At 41.1% G+C, this 27,001-nt stretch overlaps 1 protein-coding gene across 4 annotated transcripts in view; it reads right to left on the bottom strand.

Moving 5' to 3' along the window:
* The window catches only part of LOC119495926 (kinase non-catalytic C-lobe domain-containing protein 1), a 40,765-nt gene that overhangs the window by 7,324 nt on the left and 6,440 nt on the right, over nucleotides 1–27,001 (bottom strand). For 2 of the 4 annotated variants that reach the window (XM_037782847.1, XM_037782848.1), the window contains exons 3-25: nucleotides 24,310–24,368; nucleotides 22,168–22,314; nucleotides 20,978–21,095; nucleotides 20,756–20,886; nucleotides 19,275–19,901; nucleotides 18,635–18,749; nucleotides 18,355–18,426; nucleotides 18,105–18,166; nucleotides 17,852–18,010; nucleotides 16,564–16,641; nucleotides 16,218–16,296; nucleotides 15,747–15,939; nucleotides 13,930–14,612; nucleotides 12,903–13,041; nucleotides 10,010–10,269; nucleotides 7,876–8,237; nucleotides 6,215–6,308; nucleotides 6,030–6,127; nucleotides 5,226–5,410; nucleotides 1,851–1,961; nucleotides 1,509–1,656; nucleotides 382–537; nucleotides 27–233 (exon numbers count right to left, since the gene is read on the bottom strand). In XM_037782847.1, the coding sequence (XP_037638775.1) occupies nucleotides 27–233; nucleotides 382–537; nucleotides 1,509–1,656; nucleotides 1,851–1,961; nucleotides 5,226–5,410; nucleotides 6,030–6,127; nucleotides 6,215–6,308; nucleotides 7,876–8,237; nucleotides 10,010–10,269; nucleotides 12,903–13,041; nucleotides 13,930–14,612; nucleotides 15,747–15,939; nucleotides 16,218–16,296; nucleotides 16,564–16,641; nucleotides 17,852–18,010; nucleotides 18,105–18,166; nucleotides 18,355–18,426; nucleotides 18,635–18,749; nucleotides 19,275–19,901; nucleotides 20,756–20,886; nucleotides 20,978–21,095; nucleotides 22,168–22,314; nucleotides 24,310–24,368 (4,283 nt within the window). Of the gene's footprint in view, nucleotides 1–26; nucleotides 234–381; nucleotides 538–1,508; nucleotides 1,657–1,850; nucleotides 1,962–5,225; nucleotides 5,411–6,029; nucleotides 6,128–6,214; nucleotides 6,309–7,875; nucleotides 8,238–10,009; nucleotides 10,270–12,902; nucleotides 13,042–13,929; nucleotides 14,613–15,745; nucleotides 15,940–16,217; nucleotides 16,297–16,563; nucleotides 16,642–17,851; nucleotides 18,011–18,104; nucleotides 18,167–18,354; nucleotides 18,427–18,634; nucleotides 18,750–19,274; nucleotides 19,902–20,755; nucleotides 20,887–20,977; nucleotides 21,096–22,167; nucleotides 22,315–24,309; nucleotides 24,369–27,001 lie in introns of those variants that run through there. The other 2 variants (XR_005208594.1, XM_037782849.1) reach the window with 2 other exon arrangements.

The raw sequence follows: 27,001 nt of genomic DNA, 5'->3' as shown, positions 1-27,001 counted from the left end.
GAGGGCAAGGTGACCTGAGGGCCTACCTGCTGCAGGAGGGTGAGCTGCTGGGTGATGTGCTGTGCGCTGTGTTCATTCTGGCTGAAGGGGAGTCGCTCCTCACTCTGCAGGCAGACGTTGGAGAGGTCGTCCGCCAGGGAGCCGTAGCAAGGCATAGGCAGGGCTGCGGCGATGGAGAAGGCCCTGTCTTTAGGCACGGATGCAGAGGGCTCCACTACTCTGGAGAATCTCCACTGAAGAGTTGAGAAAGACTTGCGTTAACAGAGGTGTTTTGCATTTCCTGCAGGGTGCTCTTGTTCAACAGCAGCGCTGTTTTTGGATTTGATGACTGAGGAGAGTATTTACAAAATCCAAACAAAGCATATACTATACAATACTGACCTTTCTCCCAAGATCCTCAGTAGATGAATGCACACACATAGAATCATCATCTTCCTCAAAGCTGATCAGGCTTCCTCTTCCTTGGATCCAAGTCGTACAAGGAGGGCCGTGGAGAGCAGCGAGAAGGGCCTCCCCTCGGCCGTCCACGGGAATCACCTGCAGGGGAAAAAAACAACTAACATTCTGTAGTTGCCTCATTTTGTGGTTTGACATTAGCCTCATTTCCACCAAGAAGTTCCTGGTAATTTTAGTCCTGGGACTTCTTTTCAAGGAACTAAAAGTTTCCTTCAGCCCACCCATGGTTATTTATTTGTGCTTTAGAATGTAACCGCCATGAAACAATCAGAAAACCATTTTGTCTCTCCTTCACGATGAGTCGGGAGACCGAAGCAAAGCCTAACTTTACTTTCAATGTCATTAAACAAAGAAAGATGTTCTCCCCTCGTCCTAAAATGGCCCTGAATCGATACTAGAGTACCTCTTTGTTTATGAATGAAGCAGTATATGAGTTGAAGCCGTTGAAGCAGTGTGTGTTTGACCAATCAGCGACGGTCATCCCTGCAAAAGTACTATCCCCCGACCAGGGCTATTCTGGGGGGGCAAAAAACAAAACTAAAATGTCCCTGGAACTTAATTTAGACCCTGGTCTCTGCGGTCGAAACGTAATGAGCTCCTCAAAAGGTTCCTAGTTCTGGGGTAAAGTTCCTGCGGTGGAAATGCGACTATTGTATGTTTCATAAAGAGAAAAAAAAACGTGTCACGTGATCAATCACTGTTAAACAGCTTAAACTTGATGCCTTTTGCTCTGTTCTGTCATGTAATAAGACGCTGCACTGGTGATTTGAGCTGCTTCATGAACGATTTTACTTTGGCTGTTCTAAACACGCAGTGTCGGATTTTCATCCGTGACATATATGCTGACACGCAGGAAGTTTGACGCTTCCATCAGCAGAGAGATTATAATGAACAGAAGATGGATTGTGTAGGTAGCACGAGCAGAAACAGCCTCCATCAGGAACTCAAATTTCAGACAGAAAATAAATACCGTGTGTCACAGTGCAGCTATTTGACTGACAAGTCCTTTCTGTAAAGTGCAGAGCAAAATGTATGCTTATGTGCCGTAATACCTCAGTATTAAGGAAGTTTTCTAACGTATCCACAAGGCTTGACTTTGGCGTGAAGTCCACCCGTTTACAGTCTGATATCCAGAACTGGAGCAGGTCCAAACTGCGATGGAAGATCTTTTCACTGTCTGCTGACATGTCTGGACCTTGTCTGCCACGGAAAACAAACATAATGGTCCCATTATCAGAGCAAGATGTTCAGTAATGTATTCTATTGTTCATTATGTTTTGTAGTTTACAGGAAAAGCTGGACTGGAGATAATCATGTTTTTCTTGGCATACTGTATTGTACTGTAAATATCTGTTTATACTGTATGTAATTATGAGTAACTGGATATCCAGTACCTTGAAGCACCGATGAATTTATCCATGATGAACTGCAGTAACTGCTCAGGAGTGCAGAGGAAACGAAACGTATACAGGAACTGCTGGATGAAGCCCTCCACAGCAGCATTTCTGTGATAGAAAAGGAACATAGCGACACTGAATTAAGTTCAGAGAGCAACACAGTTTAAAGGTGCAATGTGTGAGATCTGGCCAGAATTTCATTTTAAAATATTAAAAAAATTAACTAACATTATCAACAGAATGTGAAGAGGTTACAGTGTTGACATCTATGTGTTGCATATCTACTGAAATGAGCATGCAAAAAAGATGGGAGAGAGAAAATGGGAGATGTGATACCTCCAGCTTGTCTGGCCCAGATTCTCCTCCCATTTAAATGCTGAGATATAGGCCAACTGTATATGTTTAAAAAAAAAGTTGTCTCACACTCATTAAAATCAAGAAGGCCTTGCAACCCCCTGTGAAACTTTGGCGACCCGTAGTGGGGGTCAGGAACCAGCGGTCTCGAGGGGATAGTCACAACAATTGTGCATTTTATGAGAAAAGCATGAAATTTCTAACACACTATGTTAATGCATACCATGAGGATTATTTACAGATGTGGAAGGAAGTCAGATTTGACCTCTGAGGACTCATGCTCTTCTCATAAAATGCACAATTGTTCAATTGTTATAATGTGAGAGCTTATCCGCTGTACTACTGTGAAATCCTTACTAGATGCCCTGACGCACCCTATTAAGTGTGACAGAACAGTCACGTCATACCAAAGCCTCCTCCATCACAACATTAGTGTTGTAGTGGGTGTCATGTGAGCTGCCTTACAAATGGGTATTCATGAAGATAAACAAAGTCAGAGGTTCTTCAACAACAAAGAAACAGAAGTACTATATACATAATATAAATGTTATCGTCCTCATTTCTATCATCTACTGAATCATAACTTATGGTTAGCCTAAAATGGTTATCATACTTTCCATAATAATGTTAGTATAATAAGGCCACATAAACTGCTGCGTTATAATGCACCAACCCAATAATCATCTATCATTTCCTTGATAGAGACCTGATACTTCTTCGATAAATATTATTTCTTTACATACAAAATGTTGGACAAAAATTTCAAATGACCATTTTCAATGTCAACAATGAACCTTTAAACTACACAAATAATGTTTTATTTCTGTCTTTACAACAAAAAACACCATCTTTTATGGGATTATCTTTGATTGATGATCAGTTCTAGTGTCTTTTTAGGATAATTATCTGTAAATAAAAACAGCTAAATCATTTTTAAATCATCTGGGACTTGTTCAGCCCTGAGTCTGAAATCTTCCCCACAAGCTGCAAACCAAGAAGGTAGGTCAGCTTGTATGTTGGCTGAGAGGCAAAATCTGGGGCAAAGAAAGTTCACTTGCTAATGCTTGTAAAAGGTTAAATGCTGTGAGGGAATAATGAAGGCGACTCAGACGAGCATTTCAACATTTTGATCAACTCAGAGCTTCTCTCATTATTTCAGTGAATGAATCAAACTGAAACTGTAAAAGTAAGAGGAACAAAAGTTGGATTTAGAAAAGTGAGGGGGACATGTCCCTCCCATCCCCCAGGGAAAATATGTTTAGTTCTTACTGTAACTGGTTCTGTAGTTTTTTTACTGAAATGCTGATAGATTTACTAAATTGTTAAATAAGCCACCTTCTGAGAACATAGACTGAAAAGAAGACTTATCAATGCCTTTAGAAATAATGATAATAAAAAAAACTGCTTGAGGCAGTGGGAACTAAAGTGGCTACAAAAATATGAATTGTGACCCTGTTTCCTTGATTGTTGATGTGGTTTCCCATGGCAACAGATACAAACCAGATGCACTGAAAGTGTCACTGTTTACAGATCAGAATTAGAGATGGCACAAACTGTATGTAACCACCTACATGACTCGTCTAAACAGAGAGCATGACGGAAAGAGAACGCCAGTGAGAGAGACAAATTGGAAGAATACGATGCATTGACTGTATGTTAAGTTTAAAGGAACAGTGTGTAACATTTCGGGGGATCTATTAGCAGAAATGGAATATAATATTCATAACTATGTTTTCATTAGTGTATAATCACCTGAAACTAAGAATCGTTGTGTTTTCATTAGCTTAGAATGAGCCCTTCATATCTACATAGGGAGCGGGTCCTCTTCACAGAGTCCGCCACAACGGACAAATCAAACTCTGGCTTTACAGAGAGCCTTTCACGTTTTTACGTTACCTGAAGGCCACCGTAATTCTCCAATACACTTGTGTGAAACTGTGGTGACATGAGCCGCAGAGTGCAAAACCAACCGTGGTACCGCCAGCCGCCGTCTGACTTCCGTTACTCCTAAAGTAGTGTTATTATGATAAGGATGGCCTCTAAGCGAGGTGAACGGCGTCACCACGGTTCTGCACTCGGCACCTCACATTACTGCAGTCTTAGAAAGAGAGGAGTGAGTGGAGGGGTACACAGTTGGTTGCAATCTGCAACCACACCGCTAGATGCCTTCAATTCCTACACACTGTAACTTTAATAGTAACGGTAACGGTGGTAAGAGTGTCTCTAACCACAGTAAACGTGCAGCTATGAGTATTTTATTGCACTCAGGTGCACAGATGGATATACTGTAATAAAGAATAATTATGGCGATATTCTCTATTTGTCTTATTATCATCAAATTGTCTGTGTAACCGAAGCCTGATGTATCTTTTTCCTCTGAGCCATAGAGCTCCGCTGTTGTCCAAGAATGATTATAAACACATCAATGAGCAGCACTGTTGTACTGGGTGACATGTTCCTTCATCATTACCATTAACATGAGCACTGTAGTCTATTTTGAGTCAAGGCCTGGAGACGAGGGAGAAGTAGGACAGTATTGAGACGGACCAACAGATTGTTGGTTTTTGTCTTTTAATGGGATTTCTCGGCTGTAGTCTTTGCGGTGTGTTCGAGTGCAACTTGTCGGCCAAGACAAAGGCGACGTGAGGTGACACAACAGTCGGCCTTCATCGCCGCTAGTTCTTTAATGTCGTGTTGGTGTGTCTGGGCCTTAAAAGAAACCCATCACAAATACCAGCACTATATTGCTGTGAAACTATAGCTGTAATGAAAGTCCTTATTTTAGGAAAAGCGTGTCTGTTGCAGTATCTTGTTATAATTTGGTAATTACAACAAGAACCTGAGTACTTGTGAAATCCCTTTGTTGGACAGCTCAAAAGCATCAGGGAGGATAAATTATGTAGATCCCACGGGCTACACAACACTTTTAGACATTATCACATTTCATAAGACCGCATGACTTGACTAGAGAAAAGCAATGGCTAGCACATTTAAAATGTAAACCCTCATCTATGATACCTGGCGTAGAGGTAGGCCATGAGGCCCAGAGGAGACCCAGCTTGCACAGCGCTCTTCCCTTTGCTGGTACCAAAGCTCAGAACAGACGGGTCGTCAGCGGACTGGAAGTCCAAAGATCCGGGTCCACAGACAGCCAACGAAGGCAGTAATGAAACCTCTAAACCCCACTGGTCCACACTCAGAATCTGAAGAAATACATTAAATCATATCAAAAGGATAGAAGAGCCACGTTGTTATGAAATGAGTGAGAAATAGCAGTGTTGGGAATAGAGTGCTCCAGGGATGACGTATTTTTGTAGGCCAACCCAGGAAGTTAGCATCGCCCTGGTTCCCTCGACAAAAAGCCAATGAGTTTTTTCAATTGGGTTTTGGATTGTTGCAGAAAAGAAGCTCTGTGGCAACCAAACGTTTATGATACTTGCATGTTTTGTTTAGCAGGATAATCGTCACAAATGAACACCACTTTTATGATATTTTTTTATGACAACGAGGCTGTAAAGGCGGACGAGTCGGCGTGATGATGTTTAGTAGTCTCATTTAGCCTCTTGTTAGCAATCGCCTTTTTTAAGACATGTAAAAGTTTCAAAATTCAGGGGTGAGATATTTACTGACGTATTTTATGTCGTAGAAAAAAATGTTAAAATCTCTTCCGCTTGTGTTGATCACAGAACCTTATTTCAGGCATCTAACTAAAAACACATTCAAAACTTCCAAACGAGAGAACCGGATGTGCTAAAATGCTAACTCCTTTCTGGGTTTTAGGACTCATTCCTGCACCAATCTATTGTAGTACTTTATAAGTACCTCAAGGTATTTCTTTACGCAATCCAAGAAGACCACTTTGGATCGGAGTTCCTCAAGCTGGGACTTGAGTTTTGACAGCATCAGTTTGTTGTCAGAACCTTTGGGATACATACAGATGTTTATAGGTCACACTGGAAGTTACACATGTCATTTACGTGCACTAGCGGTGTTATGAAATACCCAACCTTTGTTTTTTCTCTCTTGTTGAATCAGCTTCTGGTAGAAATTTCTGGTTTTCTTTAAATTCCTTGTTTCAATCATCAGCTGCTGCTGCAGTTCCTGTTCAAGAGGAAATTAGGCAAAAATCACACAAAAGGCCCTAAAATAACACCACATGCCTTTTACTGAAAGAACCCTTTGGGTGTTTTCCAGTGCGTATGCAGCCGCACTTTCCTTTTTTCCTCTTCTCTCTCTTCACCGTGGCAACCGAACGCAACAGCTCTTTTGAAGTGAAACGAGCGAAAGGTCGCAGCAGCGCGGCTCTTAAGGTGTGTTATTAGCTGTTACACAAACCCTCTGAAGAAGCAGTGGTGCCATCAAAGTGTGCAAACACAACATTAATATTCTTTTGCAAATTATAGTAAGTTCCTCTGCCAAGGGCTAAGTTCAACACATTAATATTCAGATCCAGTTTGGAGAGAATAATATGCCAATTATCTTAAAGTCCCACACATGCTCTCGTCCTATTTACCCCAAAGCCTGACCGTGCCCCACTTCATTACAGAGAGGGAAATAATTCCTGCACTTATTCATAAAAGGCGACCACGTGAAGGGCTGAATGAAGCGAGGAAATGAAGCTGCATTCAATAAGCACTTGGATGAAACATAATGGATGAAATGCACAAAGAATAGAAATGAAAACACCGAGTTAAATCACAGCAAAGCATTTTCAATCTGCAGTTTACAAACACAAAGTAATGAAACTAGGGCTGTCAAAGTTAACGCGATAACGTGTTAACACAAATTTGTTTTTACGACACTAATTTCTTTAACGCAACTTGCGATTTTTAGGCTATAGCTGGCTCAGTTTTAAAGCTACAGTGAAGATACTGGTATCATATGAAACTAGAAAACCTAAGAAATCCATCCAACCATGTCATACTAGCTTGTTGTATTTGGTGAGGAAAAACTGGCATGGCCATTTTCAAAGAGGTCCCTTGATGAAAATGGGTTCTATGGGTACCCACGAGTCTCCCCTTTACAGACATGCCCACTTTATGATAACCACATGCAGTTTGGGGCAAGTCATAGTCAAGTCAGCACACTGACACACTGACAGCTGTTGTTGCCTGTTGGGCTGCAGTTTGCCATGTTATGATTTGATTTGATTTTTTATGCTAAATGCAGTACCTGTGAGGGTTTCTGGACAATATTTGTCATTGTTTTGTGTTGTTAACTGATTTCCAGTAATAAATATATACATACATCTGCAAAAAACAAGCATATTTTCCCACTCCCTTGTTGATAAGAGTATTAACTACTTGACAAATCTCCCTTTAAGGTTTGTTATGAACAGATAAATGTGTGATTCATTTGAAAAACCTTGAGAAATAATGTCTGAGAATATTTTGATAGAAATATAGCAATACATTTTATGTGCTGAAAACCTGTTCTGTCTTTTTTAAAAAGCATCCACTCCATGATAGAATATCAGCTTTTGCACTAATATACTCTCCCTCCTATTGCTGCAGCATGCATTACATAAAAAACACTTTATAAGATACATTGCATTGTGCTAGTGTAATAGATTCTGATAAATAAATCATGCAGCCTGCTGTTTGTTCAAACACACGGGGTTAAGGTCAAATATGACTCACTGGCGGTAAGTCTCCACAGGTTTACCCACCTGTGTTTTCACATCCAGACACGGTGATCCTATGTGCTGCCCCAGATTCGCCGCATACTGGATCACCTCTGGACTAAAACAATCCTCTCCAAAGAAGGCCAAGGCCCAGGCTGTGCTGAAGCTGAAGCTGAGGCCCGGCCCCTCTGCTCTGGATGCGGGCGAGAGGAGTCTCTCCGACACCAGAGAGTCGCTGTCCTCCATGTCCTCGGAGCAGTCTGGGCTCATCTGCTCGTCGTGGGCTCCAGCCAGCCCTTCCTCTCTCCCCGACATAAACTCGGCTTCAGAGGGGCTTTCATCGCTGCCCCCCGCTGAATGATCTCCTCCCTCCATGACCCCCGCGTCCGAACTGTCGGTGCTCACGCCTATACCCGTAAACAGAGACAGTGGAGAGAGAGAGAGAGAGAGAGAGAGAGGGAAGAGAAAGAGAGAGGGACTAAATCACGTGGAGAGCAAAAAAAAAACAAACAAACTGGATTTATGAAGAAAAAAAACACTGGGGGGGGGGGAGATGCAAGCGTGTTAATGGGGGTATTTGTTGCCAACCCTGTCATGGGTGCACAATGCACCCACTGTTTAACAACAGTTTAACTTCTAACCATCACTATCTCTCCATCTCTAGTATCTTGTAAGAGCCGGACTGTAATCAAGACCACATGTCAAGCATGTTTCAATAGCTCAACAAAAGCAGATGTAAGGGTGTGTTTGTGAATGTCATTGGCCAGGAATGAGTCCCAGAGGAGGAAATAAATCTTTAGAGCCAGCTAGCACGCCTTGGACTCTTATGAATGCCTTTTCAATCTTAAGAACAGCATCCAACAGCCAGTCACAGGTCTCATGACTTCAGCCAGCAGCCAAATTAAGTGAAATGAATCAAAACATCACACATGGGTTGGGGTTTAATAGTATACTTTTTTCAAATCCAAAACAAGTATTGAATCCACTTATCAAATTTAAATCCTCAAAAATATGTTAATTAAGCTATTTAGGTAGTTTGCTTGAAGAAGAGACAGTTTCTTAGTAAAATAAAAGTGTTGTTATTTTACTCAGTGCAGCAGTGGTGGAATGTAAGTATGTTAAAGATACAGTGTGTAACATCTGGCGGCATCTAGTGGTGAGGTTACAGATTGCAACCTCTCCCGTGTGCCAAAGATGTAGGACAACTACGGTGGCCGACGTGAAAACGTGAATGGACCTATCTAGAGCTGTAAGATTAGCATAGGTCATTTGGAGAAGTGTGTGTGTATGAGCGAACAAGTGAGCGATTGAAGCAGAAGACAGAGTCTGTTTAGCTCTGAGAATATCAAGTGAATATACAATGGAAGTTGCAGTTTGTACAGAAATAAATGCTGCAACTCCTCAGGACCAATAGAGGGTATCCCGTGTCTTGTTTCCCGGCGGCTGAGTGGAGTGACGGGGGTTATAAATATTGTACTTTTTACTGCACTACATAATTTATCTGACAGCTTTATCACCAACTATTTTACACAAAGATTTGACAAACAAAACATGTGACCAACTTATAAAATATGATGTACTGTTATAGATTAATCTACACAACAGTACAGTATATAAAATAGGTCAAATTAGCTCCACATCACCTACAACCACTACAACAGTAATTCAGCTACTTACACATGAACACCTCAGTAATGGAATTATAACGCATCAGTAATATTAAAGTAATAATATTATATATAACAGTAGAATCTTTCTGCACTTTGAGTACTTTTACTTTAAGTACAAATTTACTAATAATACTCACATAGTTTTACTTGTGTAACATTTTCAATGAAGGACTTACTTCTTACCTCTAATGGAGTATTTTATATTGCACAATTGCTATAAGTAAAAGATCTAAAAAGCATATAAATAAAGTCATCTTTAGGTTTTAAACTCAAGTTTAGCCATATAGATTGCATATTTTGTATTCAACTGACTGACTACCTGCTCTTCACTGATGAATCTGTGTATTTTATAAACTTGGAAATGCATCCAAAACTTATCCGGCTATCAGACCTCAATCCAACAGATGTACTGTACATCCCCATGTCATTATTACTCACTGTAACTTAAATGGATTTGATCTTTGTCTAAACAATAAAAACAATATTGAGTATCCAAGTCTATCTCCTACCTTGACAGATGCAGCGTCGACTCTCCTCCGATCTCAAATCAAAACCTTCGGGGGCAGCCTCATTTTCCCCGTGAGGGGGCCGGGCCTCGGTTCCTTCCCAACGATCCACGGCGGCAGGACTGGACGTGTGAATGTTTCCATTCATGTCGAGACGACCGTGCAGGCAAACTTCTCTCTTCCCTCCCCATACGGTGGCTACCAAGGGTGGGGTAAGAGCTGCCCTTTTCACAGCCTTTGATGGAGGCTGCTCATTAGAGCCGCTGCAGGAGGCGCATCAGGAGAGAGAAGAAGACACACACACACACACACGGTGAGTTCAAAGCTCACCACAATTAGCACTAATGTAAAGAACGATGACAATCATATGCATTTTCAATATATAAAAAAGACAATTGGAGGAGAGCAGCTAAAACAAAATAGTCGACACAGCAGAACACATGAAAACAATCACTAAGAACCAAACAAAAATACTCATTTCAAACATCTTGCAGCTTGTCGCTCACATCTTGCAGATCAGATGCACTTCAATCAATCAGTTAAATGTATTTCCACCCAGACAGGACACTGTGTCCACTCCATCTCCCAACAGAGAGGCTACAGTCCTCCCTCTGTCCCCCTCAGAGGAGCTGGAACAGTGGAAAGAATAACCCTCCACTGCTGAGCCCACTGCCCGAGGAAGAGTGTCTATCTCTATGCAAAGCTCTGATGTCTCCCTACCACAGCAGATTAAAGGGTCTCTCCACATCCAACAGCCAGTCAACCTGAGCACAAGAGCACGGCGACGGCTGGATAAAAAGATGTCTGCTGTGAGAACTGGCAGGCTCGTCAGCCTCTGCTTACATTTAAATGAAGAGAGAAGCGTGGAATATGTTGCCTTCATTCATGTTCATTCATTCAGAAGAGGCTTTACGTGTATCTTCAATGCCGGACATCCTCCCCGCCACTTACAAACATCCTGCAAACCAGTTACCATAGAGACCATTTAAACTGCAGGCTTAAGTTTATGTATGAAGTGCATATTGTGTTAATGCTCATTTGAATGCTGCATATGGATGTGCAGAGGAGGAGGAGAGGTCATGCTCGGTGAGGGCTGGTCTATTCTTCAGAGCACACATGAGAATAAATTAAACATCTGACCACTAACAGACACATTTGGGCATTTCACTGTTTGGACGGAAGCGCTGATTGTTTTATTGTTAACAAGATATCATTTTTTTCAATTTAGGGTAATTATTCAAAGATAATCTCTTTAACTCATAATGTAGGCCAACTGTGCTGATTGGATTCATTAGTCTTTAGTCATTAATTTTAAGGATTAAAAACTGATGCATGATAATAAAACTATATATATATATATTTCTGAATCTGAACTGCAGTGTGGATGATTCAGTCAGTAAAACTCAATGCATGTTGTAATATGTCAAGAGATGATACTGGAAGTACAGCAGAAATCACTGTCACTGTTTTTAAATCACTCACTGCAAAACTGAACTGCTACCGTGTTTGAAGTGTTTTTGAAGTGAAGCTCCGACTGAGCTTATGTAGTTGATGTTTGAAAATAAGGTGTGAAACATGTTATTTGCAGAGTGCACCGGTGCTGAAAAGTCTGTATTGGTATTATCAGGTACAGGTAGCCTCGATAATTCATTTATTATTTGACTCTCTGAGATGTGAGCAGTGATTCATGTCTGAAAAAACAAGGTTATATATCAGGGACTTTCTGTGATCCTGCAGACAGACGGCTTCATCAACGATATATGAATCAGGGCTAACTGTCAATTATCAATCAGTTGATCTGCGGATTTTTTCTGAATTTTTTCTGCTGAATTTTTCTGATTCTTGGAGTAATCTAGTCTTTAAAATGCCCAAATGTCAAAATAGTAAAAAAAAAAAAATGCCAGAGGCCAAGGGTGATGTCTTCAAACAGCTAAACCCCAAAAGGTTTTCAATCGGCAATTAAATATATAAAATAGTGGAAAACATCAGATTTTCACATTTGAGAAGCTGGAACCCGAGAATGTTCAGCATCTTTGATAAATGGCTTAAACAATTAATTTATTATTTCGTTTTTTATCCCACTTCTCAGCGTTTTGTATTTACTTATAAGTATTTTGTATTTACTTTTTTGCACTGTGGTTATTTGCTATATATTGCACGTCTTAATGCAAATATAATTTTCTTACTTTTAATTAGAGTAATTCAATTTCTTTACATATATTGTTTTTATATTGTAGCATCATGTACATAATTTCCATGTTACATACTCCTTTATTTCCCCTTTCTTACAATTCTTATGTTTCCATATGAGCAACTGTAATGCCCCAATTTTCCACCGGGGATCAATAAAGTATTTCTGATTCTGATTGTTGATCGATTAACCACCCAACTAACCATCTCAGTGTTAATATTTATTCTTTATATAATAAATATACAAAACACATGCTTACGTTATGCATAGCTAATGCATGACTCATAATGATTTAATGCAGGAAACTGGTAGTCAGATGCAAACACCTACATGTTGCTGCGTGACCCGTGATTGGTCAACTGACACCTGCTAGATGTTTTGGTTTCAGTGCACGGTCATGTTCTAGCCTAGCTTGTAAATGTGACATTCAGATCATCCAGCTACATGTAGACGTTTCCATCTGACCACCAGTTTGATAAAAACAGCTTCATATCTCCATAATAACAGGTAGCATTCTGCTTCGGCACATAAATTAATATATAAAGTACATGTACCCTTTTTATAAAGTGTTGTGTTTCGTTGGATCAGGATGTGGGATGCTAGAGGCTTGTGTGGTCCAAGTTTAGAAAAGAACTGTTTGTTTTCTGACCTACCTCAGTTACTTTAAAGGGAAAGACAGAAACAAGTGTGTGAAGTCCTACTCACAGTGCAGATGGGCTGTAGTTAACCAGGCAGTGCAGTACACCCAACAAGTCGTCTTCCCAGTACAGATCACAGAACCTCTCCTTCACAACACTGGCAAACGTGTGGTACTGGAGGTCCTTCAAGGAGAAGATGCACTCCCCTCGGAAAAGAGAAAAAAAAGCAGATTTTCTAAATGAATATGTCTCAACAACTCAAGGCAAGGGTGATGGAGTGGGTCGCTGTTTTGTTGTTTAATTAAAGAAATGCCTGCAGATTTTTAAACAGATTTTTTAATTGTACTGATTTTTAAAGGAGCGGTGTGTAGGATTTGGTGGCATCTAGCGGTGAGGTTACAACCAACTGAAATTTCTCCCGTGTGCCAAGCATGTAGGACAGCTACGGCGGTAGAGCTGCAATGATTAATCGATTAGTTGTCAACTATTAAATCAATTGGCAGCTATTTTGATAATCGATTAATCGGTTTGAGTCATTTTTTAAAGAAAAAAAAAAGTTAAAATTCTCTGATTCCAGCTTCTTAAATGTGAATATGTTCTGGTTTCTTTACTCCTCTATGACAGTAGACTGAATATTTTTGAGTTTAGGAGAGACATTTGAGGACGTCATCTTGGGCTTTGGGAAACACTGATCAACATTTTTCACCATTTTCTGACATTTTATAGACCAAACAACTAATCGATTAATCAAGAAAATAATCGACAGACTAATAAACAATGAAAATAATCATTAGTTGCAGCCCTACACAGTGGCCCACGCGAAAAAGTGAATGGCCCTATCTAGAGCCAGTGTTTGGTTCGTTCTAGGCTAAACGTGGCGCTGCAACATGGCGGTGCTCCGTGAAGAGGACCCGCTCCCTATGTAGATATAAACGCTCATTCTAAGCTAACGAAAACACAATGATTCTTATTTTCAGGTGATTATACACTTTACATTAATATTATATTCCATTTCTGCAAATAGATCCCCCTAAATGTTACACACTGTTCCTTTAAATAATGAAATCATATGACAGTCAACTAAAGATACATACCCATGGCGATGTCCTCATGTCCGTTGTCTAAATACCCATCCAGTGAAAACTCCCCCTTGAGCAGGTCAATCACCTCCTGCAGGGCAGGGTGGACTTTAGGGGACTCTGAAGGAGACTGGTTCTCCTCTCTTGTTCCTGGATTAGCTTGTCCATTGTACGCTCTGGGCACACTGTGCTCCAGGGAGCTGTCAGAGATGATGGAGCTACCATTGAAATAGGATGATGGTGGGCTATAATCCCGAGGTCCAGGCCTCACAGGCCCATTCAGACAGTTAATAAATGGACCATCAGTGCTCTCTGGAACTGTGATCAGTCCCTGTAAAGGCTGTGGCACCAGGGAGAGATTTATATCCAACCCGAGGAGGGACTCGGGAGCCCTGACCTGCACAGGCACTAAGGAGAGATGTCCTGTTGAGGGATCCTGACGGAAGAGGTAATTGTTGAAAACACCACAACCACTAACGGATAATGACGGAGGAAGAGAGACTTCCAGACAGGAAATATCAGGGAGAGTAGAAGTAGAGTTGACCAGCATCATGTCGCTGGAAGTTGTAGTTACGACCGCCTCATTAACAGGCGACTCCTGTATATGCAGATTGGGTTCAGTCTGTGTAGGATAAAGGTACTCAGAGTGTGAAGTGAAATCGAGGCCCCTTTCCTCCACGTGTTCACCGCTTTTTCTCCTGTAAAATAAACAATCCCTAATGAGCTGTTGTCCTTTTAAAGCTGTGCAGTACTTTGTGAAGATATTCGTTTTACTGATTTCTCTTAATTGAATTCCTTCTTTTTAATATTTTAAAATTATTTTTCATTTAAATTCTGTTTGAGGAACCACACGTATTCCCCTTTCTTGCTGAAGTTTATATAAAAAAATGGATATAGAGCTGCAACAATTAATCGTAGTACATTTTTTGTAAACTATTAAATTAGTATAGGTTTCACAAATAACATAACACTTAATCTTTTGGTACATCAGCACCACATTATCATAAATATCAGGACCTTGAAAGAATTGTGTAAGAAACTGTGTTTATTCCGAAGAAAGAACCACACGGACCTGGGGGAAATCGCCTCTTTGGTGGAGGAGGAAATTACTTTTTTCCTCTTAAAGTTATGACTTTATTCTCATAATATTAAGATTTTTTTCTAGTAAAGTTATGACTTTATTCTCGTAATATTACAACTTCTTCTTTCCTGAAATAGCATGACTTTATTCTCATTAAATTACAAGTTTTTTCTCGTAATATTATGACTTTATTCTCGAAATCTCCAATTTTTTTCCCCCCTCAATGTGACCCTAATACTCCGGCATACTTCACGTTGTAGGATGTTTTCTGGTAATTCAATAAATAAATAGTGTATATGAAATAACCACAGGGTAAAGCCTATTTTTGTGTGCTGTGTGAATTAAATACTTGACAAATGAAAAGTACGGAGTATTTTTCTCATTTTAAGAACTTGAGTGCGAAATCAACCTTAGAGTTTGAAGTGTATAAGATAGACATTTTAATATCGTTTTGACGATACATGTCGTCATATTGCCCAGCCCTACTATGTGGATTTTTCTTTACCTTTGGACAGAGCCAGGCTAGCTGTTCCCCCTTGTTTCCAGTCTTTGTGCTAAGCTAAGCTAACCATCTTCTCGTTTAACACTCAGCAAGACAGCAAAAGCATATTTCCCAAAATGTCAAACTATTCCTTTAAATTTTATGAAATTACTTTAAACTAGAAAATTGCTTATTAAAATAGATGCATCACTGTTATTTAAAAAAAAAAAAGAATTGTGATAATAGATATGACTTTGTGGAACATCCTACCCTTCAATGGCAGCTCTGAGGTGTTGGCTCTCCTCCTCTGAGTCCCCTTCATTGGTCAGGATGATGGGGGTGAAGTGTGTGGCAGTTGAAGTGAAGGCTTCTGGGAGCTGGAGTTCCTTGTTGACTGGATAGCTGTGGGGAACAGGGCCAGGCACAGGAGCCAGTCGGCTCTCAGTGGCCATGGGCACAAAGCCTACGCACAGTTACAACAACGCCAGACACAATATCAGTGATATTGTCTCATGCAATGCACATCGGTAAACTGCACAGAATGTGGAAATGCTCCCTTCTTTACTGATTCTTCACGAATGTTATGTCGATTTTAGGACAAAAACAAATTGGCGGTGCCTCTTGATAGCACGATTCAAAGGGGCTCCTAATATTTGGCTCATTTAGACTATAATATACTGTATATTTCAAAGTGAACTACATTGCATGAGGGTCATTCATACTAAAGTGAAGATGTCCTACCGCTGTTTGGTGCAGACTCCTCACATGAGCCTTGTCGAGTTGCACTCAAATCATCTGCATCACTGGGTTTTGAGGCTGGCTGAAAGAAAATAGAATTACAATAGAGAAAGATTGTGTTTTTCAATGAGACAGAACAGGACAGACATTAATGAGAACAACAGCCATTTCTAAAACATTGATATTATTCTGGAGGCAATATAACATAATGGAAAAGATACTGTCATGAGGCCGTTGTTCCCTTTTAAAAGGATGTTCAAAAAGAACCCTGACATTGGGACTTCAATAATATACAATAACTAAACAAAGGTGTAAATGTATCTGTGGGGAAAAACAAAGGGCCGTTTACCGGGTGAACTCTGCTGATGAGGTTGTTCCACACAATCTCAGCATTTGTCCCTTGACATGATAAGTAGTCACGACAGCTCTGGAACAGATCCACAGGAAAACCAATGTGATAACAGCAAAGGACACTTCACACTCACACACTCACACACCAATAATGTCAGAATGAATTGTGCCCTGAAATAACTCAAGTGTTTGATTGAAAAATAAAACATCCAGTATTTGAAGAATGAGCAGCTACTTTTACAAAATGACTGACAGCATAAAAATAGAAGTAAATTGCGGTATTTTTGTTTAGGAGAGTCCTTTGTTGACAAAATGACAAAGCAATTTTACAAATTGGATTCTCTCTAGGATATGTCTATTTAGAAAAGGTGCTCCTCTCTGAAGTTGTGCACATTGATATGCAAAACTCAAACCAGGCTCTATTTATAGAGAACTTTTTATACAATGAAATGCAATTCAAAGTAGTTTCCATAGCAAGGCATAAAATACAGAAGGGCAAATTATTTATCGGATTTATTTTGTAATGCTGACTTATTTTAACAAGTCAGCGTTACTTAATAAAACAAAATGTAAAAGTAGAAAATAAATGAATAGAAATAAAATAGGCGGAGAGCCTTGCCGATAATTTGTCTGAAAAAAATTGTCAATTTAAAGCATTGGATTAAATGACCAATGCATGCTTTAAAGAACATATTAATGGAACAACATAACAACGTAACACTGCCAGCTAGTGTTTAAAATGGGTAACAGCAGTTGTAATTCAAAACATTGGCCCGTCCGCTCTTCTGATTGAGCGCACATTTTCACAATTTGAGGGTTACCTTCTAGACACAACCGCGGTAGCCTCTGACGAGCAGTAGTCAGAATCACTTCATTGTGTGTCTCAAATACCTGCTGCCTTGATAACCCAGCAGCACACGGACCACAGAGAGATGTGCCAAAGCTTTTCAGGTCGGGTACAATCTAACGTTAATGTTATCTCTGTTGATCCAGTTTGTTTGCTTGCTTCCATGACTGCAGAAGGCTTTTTGTATGCCTTTATGTTTCATATGTGGCAACGGAGTGTCGAAATGGTTCAGTGGACCAAATCAAACTGGCCAAAACAAAAAAAGACGTTCTGGACCGGAGTGGAAATTTCAAGGGAGTACATCCTGGCTGTAGCATTGTTATCGGAGCAGTATTTAAATTTAGCATTTTTCCTTAATCTCTGATGACATATCATGGTAATTTTATGATTTATTACAGTAAATATATTATATATTGGCCCTTTAAAATAATAATAATACTTTTTTAGCCATGACGATGGTCGGCCTCTCGATGGGCGTCCTCTTTGCCATCTCCAGGAGCAGCCTCTTCAGTTTGCGAGGCATTGCCAGTTTTTGATGAGGTGATAAACTGAACTTGGCCGTGGCCCAAAGAATAGCAGCAACCCCGTACACGCAAACCTGAGCCAAGACAGAGAAGAATAGATGAGGGGAAAAAATACAGCCAAAGCAAATGATTGGTGAAAGTTTAAAACATAAATGAAGTCAGACAAACCTTCTCAGTCACAATCCCATGTTCTTGATATTCAGGGGCAAGATAAAACTCATCTCGGGATCCTGCAGAGGACACTGAAAGTCAACAAAAACCTCCAGCCACTGTCGCCTCATATACTTGAGGGTGCATTTTCAACATCTATTTTGTAAGTAAACAGATAAATATTAACATGGAAGAGTGTCACACTGCTGGGCTTCACTGCTCTGCAGCAGCAGCACAGCAGACTTGCAGCGTATTAAAGTACACATACCGATGTTTTTAGGTTTCAGGAACAGAACTTCTCCCTCGCAGCCCACATGCAGAGTGTCCAGGCAGAGATAGGCTAATGGAAAAGAGAGAAATCAGCTGCACAGAACAAAATGCAAGCCGTGTAACATCATTTGCATAATTTTTGCATTCTCCTTCGGCCAGTACGACATTAATTGAAGTGATATATAAAATAGGATGTGTGTTCTTACATAATATGTTGGGATCTCAATTGTTCTTGCAGGAGCAGTTAATATTAAGTACTGGTTTCATGCATAAATCACCTGGAAAGTCGATGTAGGTTTGCAGTGAGGACAGGCAGCTGTAACACAGAGCCCACAGCTCATTAACTGTCAGCCTCCGTCCACACCGAGTCAGTAACTCTCTCAGAGAGATCCACTGGATAGAAAATAAAGAACAAACCCAGTTAAACAAGAGGAATATGTTTCAGACTTTGGAGCTTCAGCTGATCCCTCAGTAGGCCTAATTAACTCAAACTTAAAGGTCCCATATTGTAAAAAGTGAGATTTCCATGTCTTTTATATTATAAAGCAGGTTTAAGTGATATATAAATACTGTAAAAGTATCAAAACACTCAATCCATGGAGAAATACACACAGCCCGTATTCAGAAACTGTGCGTTTGAAACAAGCCGTTAGGATTTCTGTCCATTTGTGATGTCACAAATCTACAATATTTAGACCATTTCACAGTTTTAAACGTAAACAAACTAGATGTGTCCCAGTTTATTTCCTGTTGCAGTGTATGTGAATGACATCAGCTGACAGGATGTAAAATATTTCTATCTTTCTCTTTCACAGCTTCTCTTATTTACAGACAGACAACTCCTTAGTGGGCCTCCATCACAGAACCAGACAAGACCGAGAGAAACAATCTGAGATGTGAGAGCCATCTGGCACTAACCTCATCCTGAGATTCTTCATTGAGGCACAGCATGCTTTTGGTCATGTAGTTATTGGGAATGTAGAGGCTGTGGATCAATGAGCTCTGGTCCTCAGAAGGGTCCTGGTCCACATCCAGCTCCTGACAGGAAGTACAGGAAGAGACTGAGTCCTGGGTGCAGTCCTTAGATTCACATTCATGGCACTCTGTTTCTCCGCTGCATAATGTCTCCACGGCGTCCTCATTTCCTCGTGACATTTGGTTATCCACCATCGAGTACCCATAATCCTCGACGCTACTGTGTCGGTAAGACTCGCAGGACATGCCCCGGTTGAGTCTTTGAAGTCTGTTACTCCACACGGAGTTGCAGCTCAAATGTTCATCCGCTCCTATCTCGGTGAGGTCGGATACAGGTATGCTGATATCTCCGTGAGTCGGAGGGGAAAGACAAGGAGGGTTGTTGGAGTCCGGGACGGAGCAGGAGCGGTTCAGAGCCCCCCTCACCCTGTTCAGCCTCTGCTGGGCTCTCCTCCTCACCGGAGAGCTGTTGTGGGACCTGCAGTCCAACTCATCTGCCAAGATCATACCGTCTCCGTCACAGCTGTCCATATCCTCCGCCCAGAGAGAGGAATCCCAGCCCCCGCACACCTGCACATTGAGTTGTTGGATACAGTCATTTGCTTCTAAAAGAGATTAAGGTTTAGATAACTGCAAAATTGTAGCAGAAATGAAAGAACCTTGGTCCAATTTTTTTTTAAACTCTTCTTTTAACTGAGCTCAATGCACTGCAAACAGACACAACATGACACAAGTAAACGAAAAAACATCTTCAACTTCTTGACGACACACAAAAACATCAACTTGACGACACATGCGCTGCATTTAGAAAAAGTGCTGCAAGAAGCTCACAACACAGTGGAGTAAGAGCCGAAAAATAGTGCAGTCCCTTTCGATTTATTCAATCGAGAAATGGGTTTTGAATCGAGTATCGATTCTGAATTGAATCGTGACACCTAGCATCAGAATCAAATCGCAGGATTCACAAAGAAACCCATCCCCAATGGTCGAGTGGCTTTTGACGGGAAATTCATCGTGTTGTTATGCTTATAATTAAAAGTAAAAAATATCATAAACAGGTTTACAGAGTCTCTTTTCATGATCCCATGCAGCTCATTAAATCCTATTATACGGCTGGTATCCAATATTATGACACTGAATATTAAGACATCTGGCATACTGTATGTCCATGTGTCTGGTATATTTTGATGGAAATTTAAACATGTCCTGTTATTAAAAAACAGAATGAGGGGGCAAACAGCAGCAAAATGTAATACATGCCAACATTACCTTTTTAAACATTAACATTCAAGTGTAATTGGGGGGGCTTCAGTGCTCTTAACATTCACTGTTTGCTGCACATTATGGTGCCTTTAAATCGTTTCTCCCTCCACAGCAGAAGCTTCCTAAAACTGTTTATGTCAACAGTAAAAACTGTCACATACCTGCTGCCTGGACAGACCATTTGCTTTAACACAACTGTCCACACACAGGTCTTTGGTCTTATCATCCGAGCTCAGCAGACGTCTGGATTTGGGATGCTGCCATCTCGCCTCCCAGGAGCCTTCCTGTCCATCTGTGAACACAACAAAAGGAGCAATTAGTACCAGGAGAAATCACAGCAGGCACCAAACAGCAACGTGTAAATTGAGATGATAAAAAAAGACCTTGAAAGGTTGATACTGATTCGATGGAGAGGACCCGGCGGCCAACGGAGGACAGCTTCCGGCACACAGCTGCAGAGGAGGTACGAGACAGCCTCGCTTCAGCCAGAGACAGGATGTCCTGTGGGAGTATTAAAAAACAACAACAACAGAAACATTTGTGGGTAGAAGAAGAACACAATAGGATGCATATTTTGTGCATATGGCATGTTTCTGTCAAAGTCTATTATAATTTGGATTGATTGATTTTGATTGAGGCTACACGGTGGGAGGGTCGCAGGTTCGAATCCGGCTTGGGACCCTTCTGTGTGGAGTTTGCATGTTCTCCCTGTGTTAGCGTGGGATCCTCCCACAGTCCAAAGAAAAGACTTGTTTCCATCCAGTAAACTTTGTCAGGCATTTCATTATATGCTGTATTTTATTATTTACCTATTTATTGTGAAGAGAATTATTATTTTCTAACATATTGTGTTGGTTCCAGTGCATTACTTCACCGTTCTGTATTTATTGCAGTGTGTTATTTTTTATATTTATGCAGTTTTCTATTTATTCTGTATATATACAATAAGAATTAATTAAGAATTAAACCCTTTTGGCAACACTGGGCTCGAATTTTCGGTTAGATCATTTTTAAAAATCGAATGTACTTTTGCTAGTTTCTCAAGATCACCAGCCCTCCCTTTAAATCATTTTTAAATCTATATTTTGTATCAAATTATAGATTTCTTTAGTAAGTAGCTGTGTAATAAGCGGGATAATGTACAAAAAAAATATGTTTCCTCTTCCCCTGCCCCTTCTCATGTGTTGTTGTCAAATCAATTTTATCAATATAACCTAATATCAAATCACAAAATTGCCTCAAGGGGGATTACAATCCATACGAATGGTTGACTACTGGGTACCTAGGATTGGTTGCTGTTCTTTGTGAGTACGTATGAATATACTGTATATGCAGGCTTGTTGTCATTTGTTATATGAAAGGCCCGACGAAGGTCACTTGCTACAAAATGTAGCTATTCAATAAATCTACTATAAGTGTAAACAGTGTGCAAGAGCTGTCAGTTGTTCTCCTACGTACCCGCCTATCTGCACACATTTGATTCATTACTTCTTTGTGTGAAGAAAAAATGCATCAGAGATGTGTGAGGGCAAATCATTGTGGCAGTTTAGAGCAGTCAGCAGGGAGTTTCTACCTGCAGGAGCGGTCGGTCCTCGGGCGTCTCTTCCTGCATCTGCTCCAGCACCCTCTGGATTTCCTCCCCCAGCTCGGCCTCCAGCTCTGGCTCGATGACAAAGTTCAGTGCGGCAGAAAGCGTAGAGCCCAGAGAGTAAACATGGCCCTGCAGCCGGGGATGAAGAAGGAGAAAACACTATCATCATCAAGAAGCAGCAGCTGCAGAGCAGTTACACACACACAAGTACAGGGATCTGAATCTGTGAATGACTGCAGAAAAGGCTGAGAAAATAAAGGACCTTCTTACCATTCTGGGCAGTAATTGTCACGTATTGTCCGTATTTATGACAGAGCTTTTTGTTTTGCTTCTCTACACTGAGAGTGGGTATTATGGTCAGCTGAGTTCACGTCTCTGACGCAACCATCACTCCCAACAATTGAAATGGACTGGACCCGTACTTATGTGGTAAACACATGTGCAAGGCGGATCCCAGAGTGGGTCACCAAAATAGAAGCGTAAGTACTCAGCTGAAGGCCTTAACTCCTGTTTTGCTTACGCTATTACTGTGGCCGTGCGTATTACCTCCCTTGAGAAAAACACATTTGAGGAAAAACACATAAAGAAGAAGAGGTCTGACATTTTTGTGTATTTTGACAGACAGCTAATTTAGAATTCACGGTTTATTTTGAAATTCGGTTACGTAAGTCGACTGTAAATTTATTCATGTTATGGTGAGAACAGTGTCACATTTTTATGCTGTATTTTCCACAGAGGAGGCCAAAAGCTTCTGAATCCAGTCACATCAGAGGCGGCAAAAAGACTGATTTCCACACTGCCCCTATAGCACAGCAGACACAGATGTGTAGGGGAGCGTCTAAAGATGAATGTAAAGGTTACAGAGATCCACTCAGTCTGTGTGTGAACATTTATAAAAACCCACGATCGTCGACTTCCTTCTGTCGCACAAGACAATGGAGTATGCGCCATAACGCATACGTTTGCATACAGAAAGGACCCAGTGGGAGAATCGTAGCAGGAAAGACAATATGTATACACAGTGAACAGACACACTCATGCATGGAGCTGCAGGTTTATTCTTCCTTATGATCTATGTCAATACACAGCTCCATGTTTCAGTGCCTCACTCAAAAGTTACAACCAGATCTGTCATAAGAGACAAATGAGTGACGGTTAAAGGAAAATTATGGTATATTTCAACTGGGGCTCTTATTACTCTAGCAGCGGCCATCCTGGCTTAACCAAAAGGTAGGGCGTCTGCACTTTTTTTTGTCTCTCTCGTTTACCATGCCGGTAAATCTGAATAAATTGCATTTTGGTGCTCATGCTTTCTGTAAAATGAACTGAAAGATTGAATTGTGGAAAATCTAACCGATCTAATGATGTGTAGCCTGCTTTTATTTTGTCAAAACGTGCAGCCACACCCGGCGAGTAAAAAGGCCTCAGCATCTAACTACAGTAGAGCTCGGCTTTTAATTGAAGTTTTATGATACAAATAGTTCACATTATTATTTACTTAATTTACTTAATCAAAGGATAATTATGGTATATTTCAACTGGGGTCTTATTAGTGTAGCTGCAGCCATCGTGGCTTAACATTGTACTGATGGGCAAGAAACATAAGAAGTCAGGAGATCATACAGGTTGTAAGCAAAAAAACTGTCTATAACTAGATTATCTCAACCACTGAAAGTCAGTGCACCACAAATATTGCTAATAAATAATCTGCAATCTGTGTGCACAACTAGAGCAGGTCCACATTTTTTTATTCAAAGTGAACCCATGAAGAAACCTACACAAATCTGACGAGCGTTAATTAAAGAGAGAGAGAGAAAGGATAAGACCTGATCCAAAATCAGAGGCGGAAGAAGTACTCAGTGTAGAAATACTCGACTATTACAAGTACAAACCGTGCATGTTCGAGTACTGCCTCCTCCCTCTCTCATGTTATCAGATAGAGGTGACCGAGGTGAGCTTGTAGCTGAATGATTGCTGGCTTATGTGGGGAATTCTAGGAGAGGAAAGTCTTTCCTCTCCCTCAGCAAACATCACCAAGGTGCCTCTGACTGTGTGGTGTGTTCTGTCCCGGGGGTGCAACTGTGACCAGAATAAAATCTATAAGAAGATTTTGGCATTTCTCACCTCAAAGGTGCTGCCCGTGTTGTCAAACTCAGGAGGCACAAAGGATCCTTCCGGATCATCTGCAAGGACAAAAACACACCAATTAACTGCACTATTAGGTACATCTGAAAAGCATACAGAACATCATGATGCCATCAAAAAGGGAACAAACGGTGCGCTTGTTGTTTTGATGTGAACACTGTGATGTAAAGCCATGTCAGCTCTGCACTGTAACCCACTTGCTAAGCATCCGCTGTAATGAGATGCAAATCAGAGGAATATAAACCACAGCAAGTCCAGTGAACTAGTGCAGCCGTTTCCCTTCATTCTGCATAATTCATGTGTCAGAGATAATCCCCGACAAACAAGACGGGAGCTATCTGCAGATCAGAAGATGAAGCGGCCGCTGAGGAGCAGCGTGGCATCTTCCTCCTCCTCCTCCTCCTCCTCCTCCTCCTCATTCTCCTCAAATAGGCCACAAGCAGGACACACACACACATGAAAACACCACCACAAAGATGCACTCCATGAGCTGGACAAGAGAGGATGAGAGGTAGAGGAGACCCAGAGTTAGAAGAGGAGGAGGAGGAGGAGAAGGAGAGAAGAAAGGGGAAGGAGGGAGGAAAGTGGGTCATGACAGATCTGGGTTTGTCTCCTGGAGTTATGAGATCCCCTCCCAGGTGTAGTGAGGCCCATCTCTCCTCTCCTCCTTAGACCTTTTCATCTCATCGCCTCCTTTTTCTTTTCTCTCCTATCCTTCCCTTTTTCCTTTCCTTTCCATGTATCTCCTCATTTCTTTCCTTTCCTTCCTTTCATTAATTAATTTCCTTCTTCCCTCAACTGTTTCCTTTCCTTTACTCTCTTCTTTCCTTCCCTTCTTATCCTCTCCCTTCCTTTTTCATTCCCTTTCCCTACCTCTCCTCTCCTCAGCTCTTTAACTTCATCTCCTCCTTAACCTTTTTCATCTCGCCTCCTCTCTTTTTTTCCCTTTACTCACCTATTCTTCCCTTTTCCTTTTCTATTCCTCTCCTCCCTTTTCATTTCATTTTTCCTTTCATCTCATCTCCTCATCTATTTCATTCCCCTTCCTTTCATTTCTTTTATTTCCTCTCCTTCCCTTTCTTTACTCTCCTCTTTCCTTTTCCTTCATTCCTTCCTTCCTTTTCTTCATTTGTTTTCCCTCCCTTCCTCTCCTCCTTAGACCCCCTCATCTATTCTCCTCACCTATCATCCCTATTTCCTTTCCTTCCCTTCCAATTCCTTTCCTCTTCTTTCATTCATTTTCTTTCCTCTCCTTGCCTTTCTTTTACTCACCTCTTTCCTTTCCTTTCCTCTTCTCACCTCTTCTGCTTTTTTCATCTCCTCTTGTCTCCTCTTTATTCTCTTTCCTCTCCTCTCCTTTCAAAGAGGTTGACAGTTCAAACAAACAAAACGTAGAAGGACAGACAGGCGTAGAAAAAGGAGGACGAGATATTTCAACCCTTTGCAGTGAGGAGGAACTAGAACGCAGTGAAATAGGCAGCGAATAAGAGAGAAAAAAGGACAGCCGTTGTCAGTGACGCAGTTGCCTCCGAGGTGATGGTGAGAGCTTGGTGAGTCATGTATGCCTCCAGCATTTAAGCACAACAGTTAATATGAGCTGAGCAATATTACTGATTCAACACACTTTCCAAATGGGCAGATCAGATCCTCGACAGAGCACACACTGTCCAGTTTTTTATCAGAACTGGAACAGCTCGTGTTTTTAATTAATCAGCCGAAATGAACCGTATTGACGAGTCGTTGTGGCAACAGCCGTGTTCACTGAGATTCATCACCGCAGCCCTCAAGGTCACTCTATTATACTGCCGTACACGGAGAGCCTGTTTGTGTGCGAGCATGGGATTGGCCACTCAAGAGTGCGTCAGCTTGAAATTTCATCACAAAGAGCTCAATTAAACGGAATCAATGGGAAACTGTGCAGCACGTAAAACGGAGAGCGCAGTGTTTTGATTAATGACACAGATGCACTGTGTTCAGCACCAACAGCTAACACAAGAAGGGTAATGTGGGCACTGCTTGCGGTTTCTTTTTCCGTCCACAGGATGAATCACAGCCGAAGGGCTGAACACAATCCGATAAAGCATGACAACAAATGAAGCTGCGAAGGATTGTAGCCGACGGAGAAATCAAAGCTTCTCTTCAAAGTGTCTCTATTACTGACTGGAGATCTGAGTGGAGATTAAAAAAAAAAAGGATTTTAAAAGGATGCCATGCTGGCCGTGTAATGTGCACGTATGTGTGTGACTGCTGATAGGCTATCCGAGCTGTTACCACAACAACGATCCCCCTGGCAACTCTAACACGGTTGATTTGATCAATGCTTATCAATTTTTTGACATTTGGTGTCAAGGCATGGAATAAGTACGTGCTACAGAGCTTATATGCACAAGTGCTGGTGTAAGTGATGAGAATAGAGAGGGAATGACAAAGAAAAATTGAGAAAGGAACGACAGAAAGAGAAGAAAGAAGAGGAGAAGAGGTGAGGGATGATAATTCCTGATAGGATGATTGTCTTTGGATGCCGCGGGGCCTCGTAGCACTGTGAAGGAGAAAGATGTCGTCTGTGCAAATCTAAGCAGACCTCAGCAAAGCCTGACAGATCCAGTGATGTATTCTCAAGCAGGACTTTGCAAATTGAAAGTGATACAGATCAGAGCAGCAAATCAATAAA

This window comes from Sebastes umbrosus, chromosome 10, assembly GCF_015220745.1.
Source record: "Sebastes umbrosus isolate fSebUmb1 chromosome 10, fSebUmb1.pri, whole genome shotgun sequence".
Classification (NCBI taxonomy): Eukaryota; Metazoa; Chordata; class Actinopteri; order Perciformes; family Sebastidae; genus Sebastes; species Sebastes umbrosus.
Note: the sequence above shows the minus strand (reverse complement) of the source record. Positions and strands in the feature narration are given on the sequence as shown.